Consider the following 16,004-nt stretch of genomic DNA (forward strand, 5'->3'; position numbering starts at 1 on the left):
GATTTATAAGCATGTGACACCATTGATCTTTTTTGATCTAACGGCTCTCAGATGAGGTGTCAAACTTCAAATTTGACACCGGTGTCAAAGGATCCTACCTCTATATATATATATATATATATATATATATATATATATATATATGTCGGGAAATGTAATAGTTACTACTTTTTTTTCTTATTACTTGTTACTATCAAATTTTAACAGTTGATTTTCACCAATCTAATGGTTATAATTTATTAGGTCACATTTATTAATTAATTATTAATTTTAATAAATTATAACCGTTAGATTGACGGAAATCAACGGTTAAGATTTAGTAATAACAAGTAATAAGAAAAAAAAGTAGTAACTATAACATCTCCCGTATATATATATACGAGTAAGGTTATACTTACAACTTTTTTTCTTACAACCATATCTTAATACCGTTGATTTTCGACAATCAACGGTTATGATTCTCACAAATTAAACTCATTAATTCACAATAAATGATAACCGTTGATTGACGGAAATCAACGGTGTTAAGATATGATTGTAAGAGGTTGTAAAAAAAAAAGGTTGTAAGTATAACCTTCCTATATATATATATATATATATATATATATATATATATATATATATATATATATATCAGCCAGGATCCTTTGACACCGGTGTCAAATTTGAAATTTGACATTTCATCTGAGAGCCGTTAGATAAAAAAAATCAATGATGTCACATGCTTACAAATTAGAGCCATTGATCTTTTTTAATCTAATAACTCTCAGATGAGGTGTTAAACTTCAAATTTGACACTAGTGTCAAAGAATCCTGTCTCTATATATATATATATATTTGGTATGCATATATATATTTTTGGTATGCATATATATATATACTTTTATCGATTTTATTTATGTGGTTCCACTTTTTTTCTTTTTTAATATCTGAATAGGTTGCCGTTATTATTATTATTAGTATTTATCTATTTTTCGCTAGTCAAATCAAATCATGAATTTTAAATTCTAAATAAAATCTATGCCTTAAACATATTAAACTAAATATCAAATAAATATCAATTTGTTTAAATTAAAATTAAAAGGCCAAAAACTCGAGGTGAGCAATTGCATAAAAAACTGTGTTTGTGTAAAATATATTCAAAATATAAAAAGGTTCCGCGGATCTGAAGAAGTGACAAACAACTTTGTCACACAACAAACTGGAGCTCATTCGTTTTAAAAAAGAAAAGAAAAGAAAGGATTCACATGTAAATTCTAGAAGATATAAAAAAATTTGTGTTTGTGAGAGATAAAAATATTTATATCACAATTACATAAATACTTTTGCTAATATAAAATTGGGTAAAAGAAAATGGAGATAAATTATTTCCATGAGTTCAAAATAATTTTGTTTTGGGACGGAAAATAAGATATTTTTGTAATTCTAATATATTGCAAGGTTATATTAGTTTTTATCATTATAACTTTTTAAATTTATAATCTAAAACGACGTCGTTTTGGGTTCACTCGAGATAATTTTATCTCTAATGACTTTTCCCTATCAAATATGTGGAATGATTTTCTCCTAGTCACCCGGTTTTTTCAGAAACGAAAAAGCAACCATTTTTTTTTTTTTTTAATATAGATAAGCCCCACAGCTTTTTGTTTCAGCGTGAGAAACAAAGTCTCTCGAGTAACATGACAGACTTAAATCCATAAAATATATACAAAACTCTCTAAAAGGTGTGATTATCTCGATTATTTGATAACACAAAGAACATCGAATCCTCTGTGGTAACAAATAATCAATTATGCTATCCTAATATTCGACTATCATGACTAAAAACTTTAGTTTCATTGAACTCTGAGTGCATTCATTAGTAAAAATTTAGTTCCAAAGTTTTCTAATATAAATATTGAGATTAACGTTTATTCTGCAATAGGAAATAAATCATTTCCTACAATCCCAAAATGATTTTTTTTTGTGCTTGAAAAAAAGAGAGAGGATATTTTCTAAAATACCCTTCATTTTTTTTCCATAAAACCTCTCAAAATGATATCATTTTGCGTTACGTTGTTAGAGATAATTTTATTTCATGTTATTGTAAAAATACCTTTTTCATAAATATTTCATTATTTTCTGTCATAGTGGATTATTAAGCTAATTAAAGAGCAAAATTAACCTTGCTCTCACACCGTTATTGATTATTGATTTTGAATAATCGATTATTGAGTCTAAATAAAGAGTTCAATTCCCAAATTAGCTCGAAAATAATAGATTTTGAATAATCGATTATTGATAATCGTTTATCTTCGAAATTTTAAGCCTATGAGCTAATAATAATCCAGTATTACACAAGATAATGTCAATTTTCGTTCGGGAAAATATTTTCAGTCTTCTTATAAGGGGCAGGATATTGTAACAATCAATTAATGTTACTACCAATGTTACTATCAATCAATTTCACCGTTAGATCGATTATATTGATTTAAACGGTTATATTTATTTTCATCTTTAATGTGGAAACATTAAATAAATATAAGAAATTATAACCATACAAAGGTAAAAATAAATATGAAGTATTAAATATAAGGAATCATAAACATATAAGTATGAAAATAAATAAGTATGAAAATAAATATAACCGTTGGATAAACATAATCGATCTAACGATGAAATTGATTGGTAGTAACACTAATTAGTTGTTATAATATCCTTCCTCTTCTCATAATTGAGTACATTATTTATTAAAATTAAAAAAATAATATAATTTATTTTATCTATTTTATTCATTCTTTTATGATTAATAGCATCTCTTTTTCCTATTTTAATAAAATACTTATTCCTATAATCCCGAAATTATACTTATGTTCCGGACGATAATGGCATAATGCCACTATTTTTAAACTCTCCCCAATGTATCAATAAAAGCCTTTATGGGTAAACGACAAACAATGTTTGGCAACAGTACCGATCTTTAGCCCCGGAAGAATAATATTTACCTGTTAAGTCATGGACAATTTATATCAACTGTGATTCTTTTTTAAGAAAAAGTTGTAGTAAAAATGTTTTTTTTACTAAAAATAACTTATCAAGTGGCTAATTATATTCAAATAGTTATTATCGAGTAATTTTAATCAATTTGATGAACTTTGTAAGTACTTAATGGCCCATAGACTCAAAATATTCTTTGAAACCGTGTTAGAATTTGAGGAGCAATATTCTTACTACTAAAATTTTTTATTACCAACTCACTACTTATCTAATCACCATTGGATCAACATTTTCTCTTTTTTAAAAAACTTTTTAGCATTCTCTCTTTTTGATCCAATGGTGATTAGATAGATAGTAAGTTAGTAATTAAAAGTTTTAGCAGTAAGAATATCTCCCTCTTATCATTTTTATCGTTAGTTATCCATGCATTTTACGCAAAACAGAAAAAAAAAAAAAAAAGTTTACTTTTTTGCAACAGATTTTAAATGGAGTTTGGCGCTAGTAGATTTATTGAAGACAACGAAAAATGATGTAAGCAAATCAATGTTCTGGAGTTAGTACTGATTCGTATTTACCTGCATGATATATTAAAGAAAAAACTGTTAAAAGAGTGATTAAAATCATACATGTTTTGTATCCCAAAAACAAAAAATCACACTTCTTTCAAACAGCGTCATTTGGCTCTGTTTGTTTATTGTTTTCAAAAACAATTTTTTTGTTTTCAGAACAAAAAAACTCGTTTGGTAAAGCTTGTTTTGTAAAAATTGTTTTGAAAAGTATAACTGTTTTTTTGTTTTTAGAATCAAATTTAGAGAACATGTCTGAGTTGTTTTTGTTTTTTGTTTTGATTTTTAATTTTCAAAGAAAAATAAATATAGAAAACAACTATTTCCATAACTATAACAGTTTTAAGAACAAAAAAAATTAAAACACAATCAAACACAGGCCCAAATATGATTCCCTGTTTTGTTATAGTCAACTATTCTCCTGGTAGTTTAAGGACTCGTGAACAGACAATCTACACTGTACTGAACAGGGAACACCTCCCTTACATGAGTTACTTAGAAGCTGTCATAAACAAAAGGACATTAACTACTTTAGTGGGTTCAGGAAACAATTGGTGGTGCGGTATCACTTAATTTTTAGCTCAAACCTTCAGTTTCAAGAAATTAAGAAGAAAGCCACAATACAGAACCGGCAAACATCAAGTAAATTATCATCAGAAAGTCGAACAAAGGAGAACTATTATCAAATGGAAAAGTTGGCAAAAGCAAAAGAAAAAGGGCAAAACAATCATGTTTCTAAGAGAGCATCTTTTTTGGAGATTAGGCAAACGAGACACATGATTCAGCAACAACCCATAAGTTCAACACAACACATTTTTTAAAAGCAGAATTCAACAGCATATGAACTCTAGTTTGATGATTGTGAACTCCAAACTCTGATAATCCTTCGCTCCATCTGTAAATTAATTAGAGTAATCTACATATTAATATACAATACGAGCTTTTAAAATTCAATTAACAACATGCAAACTTATCATGCTCTTTATTGTTTACTTTTCATGCATTAAGTGCCCAAATGCATTTTAAGGAACTATAAGCGTGCATGGCTTCATGCAGCAATGTTCTTTCCTAAACACGTCTTCATTGCAGAAAAGAAATAATGTAGTGTACCTGAACAACGGCGTCCAACTTTTTCCTGGTATTCGTAAACTCATTTTTTACCCAGGGCAGGGTTCGAGAAAAACTGAACAGCAGAGTAAACAGAAAGACAAAAATTAGTTGGGAACTATGTAACACTTAAGACAATAACACCATATTTTCCCAATACAACATGTGTAAGTATTTGTTCAGCATTGAATGAAATGGAAGATGCATAATAATCGTCATGAATATATAGAGTTCTGAATTTAGGTACAAGTGTGTCAATCAAGCAAACCCTAAGATAGATTGACGATACAGCAAAGCATACATGACAAGGGATGCTATAAACAAGAAATAAATAGAAAGGATTGCCAAATGGAATGACAAGATGTTGACACAGTGTAGCAAAAAATGTTTACATTGTAAAACAACTCTAAGGTCTATGCTCTAATAGATAATACAATAATATAGGACTAGCTTTAACACAACTAGGATGAACCAATAATTAGAAATTAGTAATTACAATAAAAACTGTCCTCTCTTAATATTATAATCTTTACAGGTCCAATGAGAATGGCAATAAATCTAAGCACTTGTAGGATATAAATTTGCTAACTAAATGTCTTAAACAACTAAAAGCTTAGAATATATGAAAATAAGCAATAGGATTAAGACTAATAAAAATGAAATAGGACAAAAGTGGAAAACAGGTACAAGTAAAGAAAGTAATTTTCTTTTAAGAAAAGGTAAGTTGTAGAGGAATCACAGTCAGTTCTTGAATCTCTTATAACAAAGATGATATTAGACTCAGGAAAAACATATTTAATTGGCACCCATTGACATGCATGTCAATCCACACAGACACACATATATCAGTTGAATGCTGTGAGAGGTCGGATGAACTAATTTTAACCATTCATGTAATATTAAACGGTCAAGATTTGCTCCCCTCATCTCTCATGCTCTGACTTGATACGCCCCCTACACACACACATAAAAGAGTATAGCTTTTCTACTATTTATTGCCTAGAAGGTCTTCAGTTTTCTTCAACAAAAAAAGTTGCAAAAGATAGCAGAAATGTATCATATAGAGACAAAAGATCAAAAACTGGATAATGTGGACAGGGCATTTACTTTTTTTTGTGCTCCGCATCACAAGCTTTAATGAGATCGGAACATGCAAGCCTCATATGCTCTGCACCAATGCTGTAACATCAACTACAAATATAAGATATAACTTTAAATGCTGATGTCATATCAAGCTTAGACTCTTCTCCATAAAAAAAAAAAAAAGCAATACAAATATAACAGATTTTAGCATCATAGGCACTTTTTCAAGTTCTCATTAGAGCTTTCCAAACTAATGCAAACAACCTCTTATAAAAAGAATACAAACAATTGAAAACATGTCAACAAAAATACAATGAGAAAGATTTGAGCTTAAAGGTTGCTACTAGAAATATGCTCATATGCCCCACAAAGAGAGATTTATATTGCTCCCCAGTGCTGTATCATATTAAGTAGTTGAAAACATGTCTATAAGGATATAGAAAGACATATTCAAGCTTATTCCCACTGTTAGATATAAAAATTATTTATGAGGCTTCACCTATCAACTTAAAATTTTAGGAGAGTTGTCTTTGACATGAAGATATTAGAGCCCCTATGACCAAGTGATCAACAGTTCAATCCTTAGAGCCTACGTTCTTTTAAATAAAGTTGATTTTCAGCACATGATAAAAAAAAGTCTGTGCATCGTCTATGTTTAAAGACCAAAGGGTTCTTGTGTTCAGAGGTGTGCTAGATTAGATATAAAAACCATTCATGATCCTTCACCAAATTGCTTAAGCTTTTAGGATATGCTTGGCACTCACGAATACTCATTCTAATATATACATAATTAAAAACAATAAAACATGTGTAAAGTGAAATGTTTCGTGTTTTGAAAAATGCACAGCTTTTGCTTGTTAACAACCTGGGGTCTATACTTGTGCGATCATGCCACAAACTAGGATGATTTTGTGCAAACTTGTTTACGTGTCTGTGCATGTGCTTATGCATGGGAATTGACGTCATCAAAAGGGTAATCTAACACTAAATTATACAAGTGGTTCTTATCTAAGGTTAAGTCAATGTTTTTAATTTTATTAAATACCAAAGGGAGAAATTATGGATAATTAAATGCAATAATTTTAATAGAAAACTAAGAAAATAATTAGTGGAATAAATTTCTAGCACAAAACACCAGTGGTCTTGTAAAAATATATTTAGTAGAGCAGTATTTGATGTCAACTGGTGCCAAATGAGAAACATATGCGAGCCAATTGCTTGGACTTTGTTTCTGCAGAGCTGCACCTTTAGATTGAGGTGTAAGTATAAGTTATCAAGTTCTCAAAGATTACACACATCTCTTTTAAAATTCCTACAAGACTTAATTTCTCATATAAAACTACTTGAATACGCTGTTAAGCACTATTTTATTTATTTATTTATTTATTTCTAAAAAGGACAGTCAACAGACAAGTATTTATTTTAAATGTTTATTAACCCAACAAAATAAAGCATGATAAACATATTTCTCATTACTATCCACATCATGTAACATTACAAAGGTATCTAACAGGATTTTTATATTAATTAACCACAAAGTGTTGCCACAAAAGTATATAAGCTATTTTTTAATTTCTAGTGCATTTAAATTTCTGTTTTGCATTTCTAGAAAATATAATGAATTATGTTTATTTATAATACCTTCACATTTATGAGAACATGCAACCGTTTATCATGTGCTTGAAAAAGATAAAGCATAAATAATATCTTGTTCGTCAGCTGGTCAAAAGCTTGAATAACAGGACTACAACTCTACGCATATTCATGATGCAATCAATGATGAACATATTAAACCAAATAGTAAAACAAAATAGTCTCTATGCAAACAAACAAAAGAGGTAAGGTAACAGGCGGCAAAAAGAGACAACCAATGGTACACACTATGAGAAAAAAAGGGAAATGGAAGAATGTTGATTTGCTGGATGGATATGGAACATCAGCTGTACGGACTCCAAACAGTTTTTTTTTTTTCTTCTTCAGTACTAGACCTTGCTAGGGCCTAGGGGATGCCCCACCAGTAGGGGGTCTAGGGAAGGGGAGGGGAACACAAGGATTTCGTACTGGGAACTTGTAAGCAAATGTCCTAACCAAGTAACTAGGCTCACGGGACACTCTTAACGCTGTTCTATCTAGCATAATTTAACTTGGTATTCTGAAACTTTTTTAGGGCTATTAAAACAATTCTTAGGCCATTGATGAACAGCTCAAGCTTTTAGGTCAAGATTTCTTTTGACAAAATTATCATGATTATCTAAAAGGAAAAAAACATATGAAGTTAAAGGTAAGGGAACTATTGAGTTTCAGCAATACATTTCTCCCCCTCTTAGCCAGTTCCCTTATCCTCTTTATCAAAGAAATGAGTGCTTCACAAATTTCTCTATTATTTAACCAATCATTGTTAGAGACTAAATGCCCATCTCCAATCAACATCAACCACACCTTTATCCCAAACTACTTGTGGTCGATAAATGCCCATCTCCAATCAAGGAAAAATAATCGAAGTATCTAGATGCATAATGCCTAAATAAACATTCCAATTTAAGACCCAACATAATTGTAATAGATGGACATTGCAATCTACCTTGTGCTTTTATCCTCTATTTCACGAGCTAGGGAAGCCAACTTAGCGAAGTCAACTTTTAAAGTATCACTGTAGATACAGAAATACTGGTCAGAAAAGCTAGTTAGATAATCAGTTTGAAAATACAAAACCATGAAATAGCAGCAGCATTACACATGAAGAGAAAGCTCAGAAAGGATCATGCCAACATCTGCAAAATAAGTTTCTATTAGCCGCACAACACTATCCGGTTCCGTATTGTTTCTCAGATACACCATGTCATTAAACTTATCATTCACTAACCCCTGCAAGTAATGGCAAGAAAAAACACAGTCAAACATTTGAACATTCTTTCACAACAGTGATTTAAAATCAGAATAACTGCTATACCATAACAAGATTATATTCATGTACAACTCAAATGCAAAACACAGATAAACAAATTGAATTTCCGCAACTAGATGTTGATGCTAGCTTTCCAAAGAGAAAAAAATATTGAAATAATTCAGAGGAAGATCATTAGAATGTAATTTGAATTTTAGGATACTGAGACAAGCTGCAAGTCACATCATCTACGAGCAGGTCTTAAGGTCATCCTAAAAATAAACAAACTAGGGAAGAAAGATAGAATTTTGAATTTTGAAAAGGGATTAGGGTCATCCTCACCCTAGAGAGATCCCTAGCAAATAATCAAACACAAATGAAAATTAAATCACTTGCAAAGGAATTTTTTTACCTCTTGAAGCAAGGATTTCAAGTATTCTTGCAAGAGTCCTTTTAGAATTGGCAAAGTCATTTTTTACAAGAAGAAAGATAGCTTCAATAGAGAAGCAAAGCTGGATGGATGATTTAAGGCTTTGGTTGGAAGAGGCAAGCAAAAACTGTCAAAAAGATGAGCTGAATGAATAGAGACAGAAACTCTGTCTGTTAACCCTAAAGTCAGCAGAAATTCTTCAGAAATATCAGTTACCCCTAAAGCACAGATTTCAGTAAAAAAGTAAAAATAAAAAACCCTTTTCCTTTTGCTATGTCCTTGTAACTTATGAACTATGAAGTGAGCCCTTCCCTCTTCTCTTCCAGAATAATTCTAAGAAAAGGCAAGGTTTATTTAACTAGTCAAGTTCCGTTGCTTATTTGTAAGTTATAATGTAATGGTCATTAGAATATGCCAGGTCAGTACAGTTGTACTTTTATGAAAAGCATAGTGAAGTATACTGAGGAAATTTCAATGATTTTTTGTTTAAGGTTTTGAAATTAGCCACATAAATTGCAATCTTATGGATTCTGCCAATCATTCTACTTTAAAAAGATTGACACTGAAAAAATTAAGTGGTTAAAGTGTTAAGCCATTTATTGACTTAATTAACAACTGGAGTGATCAATGTTCTTATATTGGAAACTTTAATGACAGAATTTCCTAGATTGAATTTCTCCCTGAATTTAAAAGCAGATTCACATGTATGTCAAGATTGTCATTCTCAAATGCACTGATGAAGGAAAAGGTAATCGTTATTTCAAAATAATTTTCCTTCTAATCTTATATTAAATTAGAGACTTTCCTTTAATAGGAATTTTCTTTAAAGGAATTCTTCCATATTTATAAAATTAACAATTTCAATTTAATTCTCTACTTCTTTTGGATTGACATTTCTTTCTCTTCTTGCGGGAGAAATACTCAAGAAGGACAAGGTATAAACAATTGTAAACTCATAACAGATAATAATATACAGTTACTTTGATGTGCTATGTCAGATTGAAATTGGGGAACTAAATGGAAAGAAAAGAAGACACTGAAATTTATTCTTGAAAATATTCATTTTTATTAGTTTAATAGAAAAAGAAATCTTATAACAGAGAAACAACAACTAGGGGGAAGATAAGATATTCTCTACAACAAAGAAGGTGAAAGGCAACATAGAACCAAAAAAAATCAACAATGAATAAGCTTTCCAGTCCCTCTGCATATCAAGAATAAAAACTTCCTCAAAACAACCATGATAAAGCCCTGAAGAGAAGCTGTAAACAAAATCCTCTTCTATAACATATCTCTGTGCTCTTCAGACGTGGGAATATATTGCTACCAAATGTATCATAGAGCTACACAATCCTCAAATTGCCACAAAATTTTCGCCTGCTTCTTTTCATAAACCTTTAAAACATATAATGAGAAACTGCTCAAAAGTAAAAGGACACACTCAATATTCACTGTGCACCAAACAAATTACTCCGAAGGAAAGTAGCCACAAATCAATGAGACAAGACACAAAAAAATTGTATTATTTTGTCCCACTGTAAAAAGGGAAAAAACAGAAAAAGAAGTGAAAGTGAAATTGTACACGATCCAAACCAAACCGTTATATAATTGGCTAATAGTCCTAGGTTTGAATGCAAATGCTATTTGAATATATATAAAAAAAAAATTAGTTTCTTTCATCTCACTTATCTCACCAATGAAGGAGATAAAATCATCTTTTTTTAATTTTTCACTCCTCCATCACTCAAACATGCAATCAACAATGAATGAAAATTAAATTGCCGCACTCCTCTTACCTTTTTATCCCCTTCTCCATTTTGATTTCTTTCTTTTATCCTGTTAAAAAGAGTTTAATATTTTCAAACAGTCCAGGAAAGACATCAGAGGCAGTGTGCTTAAACCTCTGACTTTATTTTTCCACTTCAATGGCTTACAGAGTTCATCTTGAGAGATCAGGACCACCCCATCCCTCACCTTCTTATCCCTCTCTCCAAGTTTATTTCTTTCTTTTATGTTGTTAAGTAAAGTTTAATGTGTTAAAAACTGTAAAGAACCAATTCAACCCAAAAGGTTAAGATGTTAGGTGAGGGCCTCTTTAATGGTTTATATTATACTCTAACACGCCCCCTCACACGAGAGTCCACTGGGCTTGAAGGGTGGATAATGCACAAACCCACCTACCTGTGTTAAGAAAATTTCACAAGAGAAAGTGGGGGGCGCTGAGGATTGAACTCGGGACACGAGGCTCTGATACCATGTAAAGAACCAATTCAACCCAAAAACTTAAGCTGTTAGGCGAGGGTCTCTTTAATGGTTTATATTATACTAACAAAAACTAATAACTTGTCAGTTGTCACTATTATAAGTTTACAAGCCTGCTTTTGACTATATATAATTCAAAGGAAATTATATAAATTATTAAAATTTGTTAAAAAAGATTGCCCAAACTAATACTCAGTATTGCCAACTGTAGGTTGCAATCCCTAATTCTTATGACCTATAAGATAATCTTATTAAAAAGCTTTCAAGTGGAAAACACAAATACTGTAAGTGTGCATACAGGGGAATCTAGCAGCATGAAAAAACACATACATTATAATTGAAAGAAAAGGATTGTATATTATTGAATTGTATCAATAACTGTACAAGATATCTCTATTTAAAGAGACTAAAAGACCTAATAGGCTAAGCTCAAAGATGGTTTCAGAGAAATCTAGCTAATACAAATAATAATCAAATAATTCTACTATTTACAACATTAATTCTAATATTTACAACGCTCGCCCTCAAGCTGAGGAATGAATATTTATCATTCTCAGCTTGTTAGTAAGCTCTTGAAACCTATCATTAGGAAGACCCTTAGTTAAGACATCAGTAAATTGACGACCAGAAGGAATATATGAAGTAGTGATCAGTCCACTATCTAGTTTCTCTTTGATGAAGTGGCGGTTAATCTCAATGTTTGGTTTGATCATCTTGGACTGAATTGTGGGCTATTCAGATAGCTGACTTGTTATCAAAGAGTAACTTCATATATCCTTCATATCTCTCACCTTGAGATCATCAAAAATGATTTTCAGCCATAATAACTCACAGATACCTTGAGCCATTGCCTGAAATTAGCAACCACATTTTGTTTTTTACTTCTCCATGTTATTAGATTTCCACAGAGAAACATACATTGACAATAGCCCGAAGTAGACCGTCGATCAGTCACGGATCCAGCATAATCGGCATCTGTATAAACTTCTAAGGATAAGTTTCCTCCTCTCTGGATTAATAGTCCTCTGCCTGGTGTGCCTTTTAGATATTGGAGAATCATGTCCACAGCTCGCAAGTGTTTCTCCCTTGGATTATGCATGAATTGACTAACAATATTAACTGCATAAGCTAGATCAGGTCTAATATGAGCCAGATATATCAATCTTCCCACTATTTGTTGATACTGTCCTTTGTTTGTCAACTGGAGGACTCTCATTTTCACTTCCTAATTTTGTGATTCTGCTCAATTGGAGTATTGGAAGGTTTACAACCAAGTTTTCCTGTTCTGGTATCATGTAAAGAACTAATTCAACCCAAAAGCTTAAGCTGATGAGTGAGGCTACATTAATGGTTTTATATATTTCTAACACGCCCCCTCACAAGAGAGCCAATTGGGCTTGAAAGGTAGATGATGTATCAGGCCCAGCCTACCTGTGCTAAGAAATTCCACGAAAAAAATGGAGGGCGGCGAGGATCGAACCCGGGACACTGAGGCTCTGATACCATGTTGAAAGAAAAAGATTGTATATTATTGAATTGTAACAATAACTGTACAAGAGATCTCTATTTAAAAAGACTAAAAGACCTAATGGCCCAGAGATGCTTCTAGAGAAATCTAGCTAATACAAATAATAATCAAATAACTCTAATATTTACAACAATTATCATTATTTTTATATTCTTACCTTATTTATAGATTTCAGAAATCTTCTCAATAATTTCTTGAGGTTCACCTAGCAAAAAGGCTACTGATAAGAAATAGCTCAAACTTCAATAATATGTACAAAAAGAATTCATTTAAGCTACTGCGAAAAATAGTATTCATCGCCAAAAAAAAAATTATCTGTAGAAACTATTATCTACTCATATACATTTCATTAAACATCAAACTGAAACTATATTTATGATAAGCACAAGTCAAATATTTATGTCAACAACAGAAATGTTGATTAACTTAATTGGTAAGTTGAAAAAATATATATTCTTTTGCAAAAATGACAACAATTTGGAAATTAAAATATTACTCTCCAAAACAGTCTTTCTGGACACCATCCTCCAACTTCACTAAAACTTGCAACCATAATGGTTAACTGAAAGATAAAAATGAAAATAAATAACACTTCCACATATTTAAAAGATAGTACAAAGTAGCAACAAGTGCAGAGCAAAACAGGGCATGTGATTCAGACGCCCTAAAATCAATAATTTTGTCAAGCAGATAAACTGTACATTGAAGATATCATAAAATTTAATCAAACAGGGAATGACTAATCTTAGTAAAAAAGGGAACCTTCAAGAAAAGCTCCATGGCAGACGATGCAACACTTCAAAAAGCATGTCTACATTTTGAATCTTGATTTTCCAGGTTGTGGCTAGCATCAGTGTTACCGTTCATGCTTCTCCATTGAAATTAACAGCAAAGAGACCAGTGACCTTACATCAATTACCAACCATTACTCTTTGAGAGAAGGGATAGGAAAAGAGAAAGAACAGCATAACGTATGACTATTAAAACCAAAATGCTAGTAAAATTGTTCGCAAGAGATGTAGCAGCTACTGAGATAAACACAGAAAGAAAAATGACTAAGGTATACAATCAAGTATAAAAACTAAGCTAGACATGATAAATCCCAAAAAACCTTTCTTTTTTTTGGTTATTTGTAACCAGTTTGGTAACTTAAATTTATTCACACCACATGCACAAAAGGAATTTTTTTTTGACAAGGCAAGGCATATTTATAATTTTTATAGCATAGATTCCAATACCAACGCGTATGCATGGCCATGACAAACTATATGCACATCGTAGCTCAGGAGGGAACAAGCATGCATGTAGACAAAAAGACCAAAATCTTAGAAAGGAAATTAAAATTTCTTGATGGATCTTATTTTTAAAACTGAACTTGCTTACACAATCTACTGAGTTGTGAATTTGTTAAAATCATAGTCATAATGAACAGGAAGCTTCCGATCACATATCACCATCTCATCCACCACAACAATCCTCATGCTCATACATTATTGAGCCAAGTTTTCATATCTTCAAAACTACAGAAATATTTCTTTTTTGGATAAGAGTATAGACAAAAGCTAAAAAATAGACAGAAGATTATGGAACCCTAAGGTCATAAATTACTCCATCAGGTGTTATGAGTTCATTTCAATAGCAGATTATAATATATTTAGGTCCAAAATCAATACCTTTGTTCATTACTATCAATAACTTATGATGCCCCCACGATTTTAATTTTGCAATTAAGTCAATTAATACATAGGCCATTAATAAACTATCCAACCTGGTTTCACAAGTTCATTTTAATCCAATACTCAGCAGACTGTTGGAGACTATTAAGAAGGGCCTAAATAAAATGGGACTTCATAAGTATATGATACATGATCAAGTACGATGGAACGTGATAGAATCCATGTAGCCTACCCCACTTGGTGGGAATAAGGCATGGTTGTTATTTGTTTGTTTATTTCAATTTTGTCATAATGGTATAAAATTTATCCACCAGGAAAGACTCACTTAAAGCGAAGTTACGTGTTATCCGGTGGTCCTTGCATATAGTTCACGAGCAAGAACATGAACATTCTGAAAATCAACCTTTTGCTGGTAGCTGCAGATCAGAACATGGTATCATAATTAGAGACAACAAAGCCAAAGAAGGTTCCTCCTACCCGTAAAAACATAAACTTAGAAAGTGAACAACAAATTGAAGGCAAGTCAGAGTAAATTGTAACATTACATTTGATCCGTGAGAGCAGAGAACAAACTAACACAAGAAACACAGAAGCCAGTGACTGCTCTCAGAACATAATCTCGTCGAATAGCCTCCTTCATGGATTGCAGTTAATAGAATCGGTCATTAAAAATCCCCCGAAACATTAATAACTACTTACTATTCCAAGATCTTCACAGAAAACTATGAACTCGTGGATTTGAAATTAAAGCCGAATCAGGTCTAGCAAATGCGAAATATCAGAGGGTAAATACGAAACGAAATAGAATATGGAAGTGACTGATGAGTAAGCACGCATACCTCATCATACATGCACTGGATGAAGCTGCGAATGCGGTTTTTCTGAGCAGTGAAGTGACAACAATTTGAGGAAGCATACATAGAGATAAGAGAGAGAGAGAGAGAGAGAGAGTGGGAAAAGGAAGAAGCAGAAAATGAAAGGTTTTGACTTAAATTAAATTCGTTGGGTGGGTGGCATTCTGATTTTGCGGTAAAACTCTAATTTGTTCATAATTTTTTTTATAATATTTCGGTCAATTAAATAATTTTAATTTTAATTTTTTCAGAATTTTTTTTTTATCATACTCTATTTTCAGAAAAAAAAATTAATCTACCAAATACCCCGATAACATATCATTGCAAAACTTCACATGTATGTAGTGAGTAGGAAAATAGGCATAAAAAAATGAAAAAAAGCGTTTGTATTTTTAAAAACATTTGTGATTTTAGATTTTAATCGTTGATTTTCGTCGATTAACAATTATGATTTATTGGATTTTATTACAAATTAATAATTAATTAATAAATTTGATCCGATAAATCCTAATCGTTGATTAACATAAATCAACAATTAGGATCTAAAATGACAAAATTATATCCTTTTAAAAGAACAAATATTTTTTCTAAAAAAAATATTGGGTACTTATCCCGAAAACTTAATATAGGAGGTTATA

At 31.3% G+C, this 16,004-nt stretch overlaps 1 protein-coding gene across 5 annotated transcripts; it reads right to left on the minus strand.

Moving 5' to 3' along the window:
- Positions 1 to 4,178: 4,178 nt before the first annotated feature.
- Positions 4,179 to 15,465, minus strand: LOC133287193 (histidine-containing phosphotransfer protein 3-like). 5 transcript variants are annotated; one of them, XM_061484758.1, is made up of 10 exons: positions 15,352 to 15,465; positions 15,058 to 15,146; positions 14,853 to 14,928; positions 13,599 to 13,741; positions 13,333 to 13,398; positions 8,467 to 8,597; positions 8,314 to 8,382; positions 5,757 to 5,828; positions 4,653 to 4,725; positions 4,179 to 4,437 (listed from the first exon to the last, which is right to left on the minus strand). In XM_061484758.1, the coding sequence occupies exons 4-10, from the start codon at positions 13,614 to 13,616 to the stop codon at positions 4,390 to 4,392; spliced, it is 477 nt and encodes a 158-aa protein (XP_061340742.1). In that variant the 5' UTR covers positions 13,617 to 13,741; positions 14,853 to 14,928; positions 15,058 to 15,146; positions 15,352 to 15,465; the 3' UTR covers positions 4,179 to 4,389. The 5 variants fall into 5 exon arrangements, with proteins under 5 accessions (XP_061340742.1, XP_061340743.1, XP_061340741.1 ...); XM_061484759.1 differs by lacking the exon at positions 13,333 to 13,398 and adding an exon at positions 12,994 to 13,041 and having other exon boundaries at positions 14,838 to 14,928; XM_061484757.1 differs by having other exon boundaries at positions 14,838 to 14,928.
- Positions 15,466 to 16,004: the final 539 nt, after the last annotated feature.

This window comes from Gastrolobium bilobum, unplaced genomic scaffold (genome assembly GCF_033153095.1).
Source record: "Gastrolobium bilobum isolate Gb01-03AN ecotype WA unplaced genomic scaffold, APGP_CSIRO_Gbil_v1 utg3288, whole genome shotgun sequence".
NCBI classification, from domain to species: domain Eukaryota; kingdom Viridiplantae; phylum Streptophyta; class Magnoliopsida; order Fabales; family Fabaceae; genus Gastrolobium; species Gastrolobium bilobum.

What these genes read in the sequence shown, in the direction of transcription:
- LOC133287193 (XM_061484758.1), bottom strand. An exon ending in GATGCGGAGCACAAAAAAAA is followed by an intron (nt 4,726 to 5,756) that starts GTAAATGCCCTG and finishes TCTGCTGTTCAG; the next exon opens with TTTTTCTCGAACCCTGCCCT. An exon ending in AGTTGGACGCCGTTGTTCAG is followed by an intron (nt 4,438 to 4,652) that starts GTACACTACATT and finishes ATTAATTTACAG; the next exon opens with ATGGAGCGAAGGATTATCAG.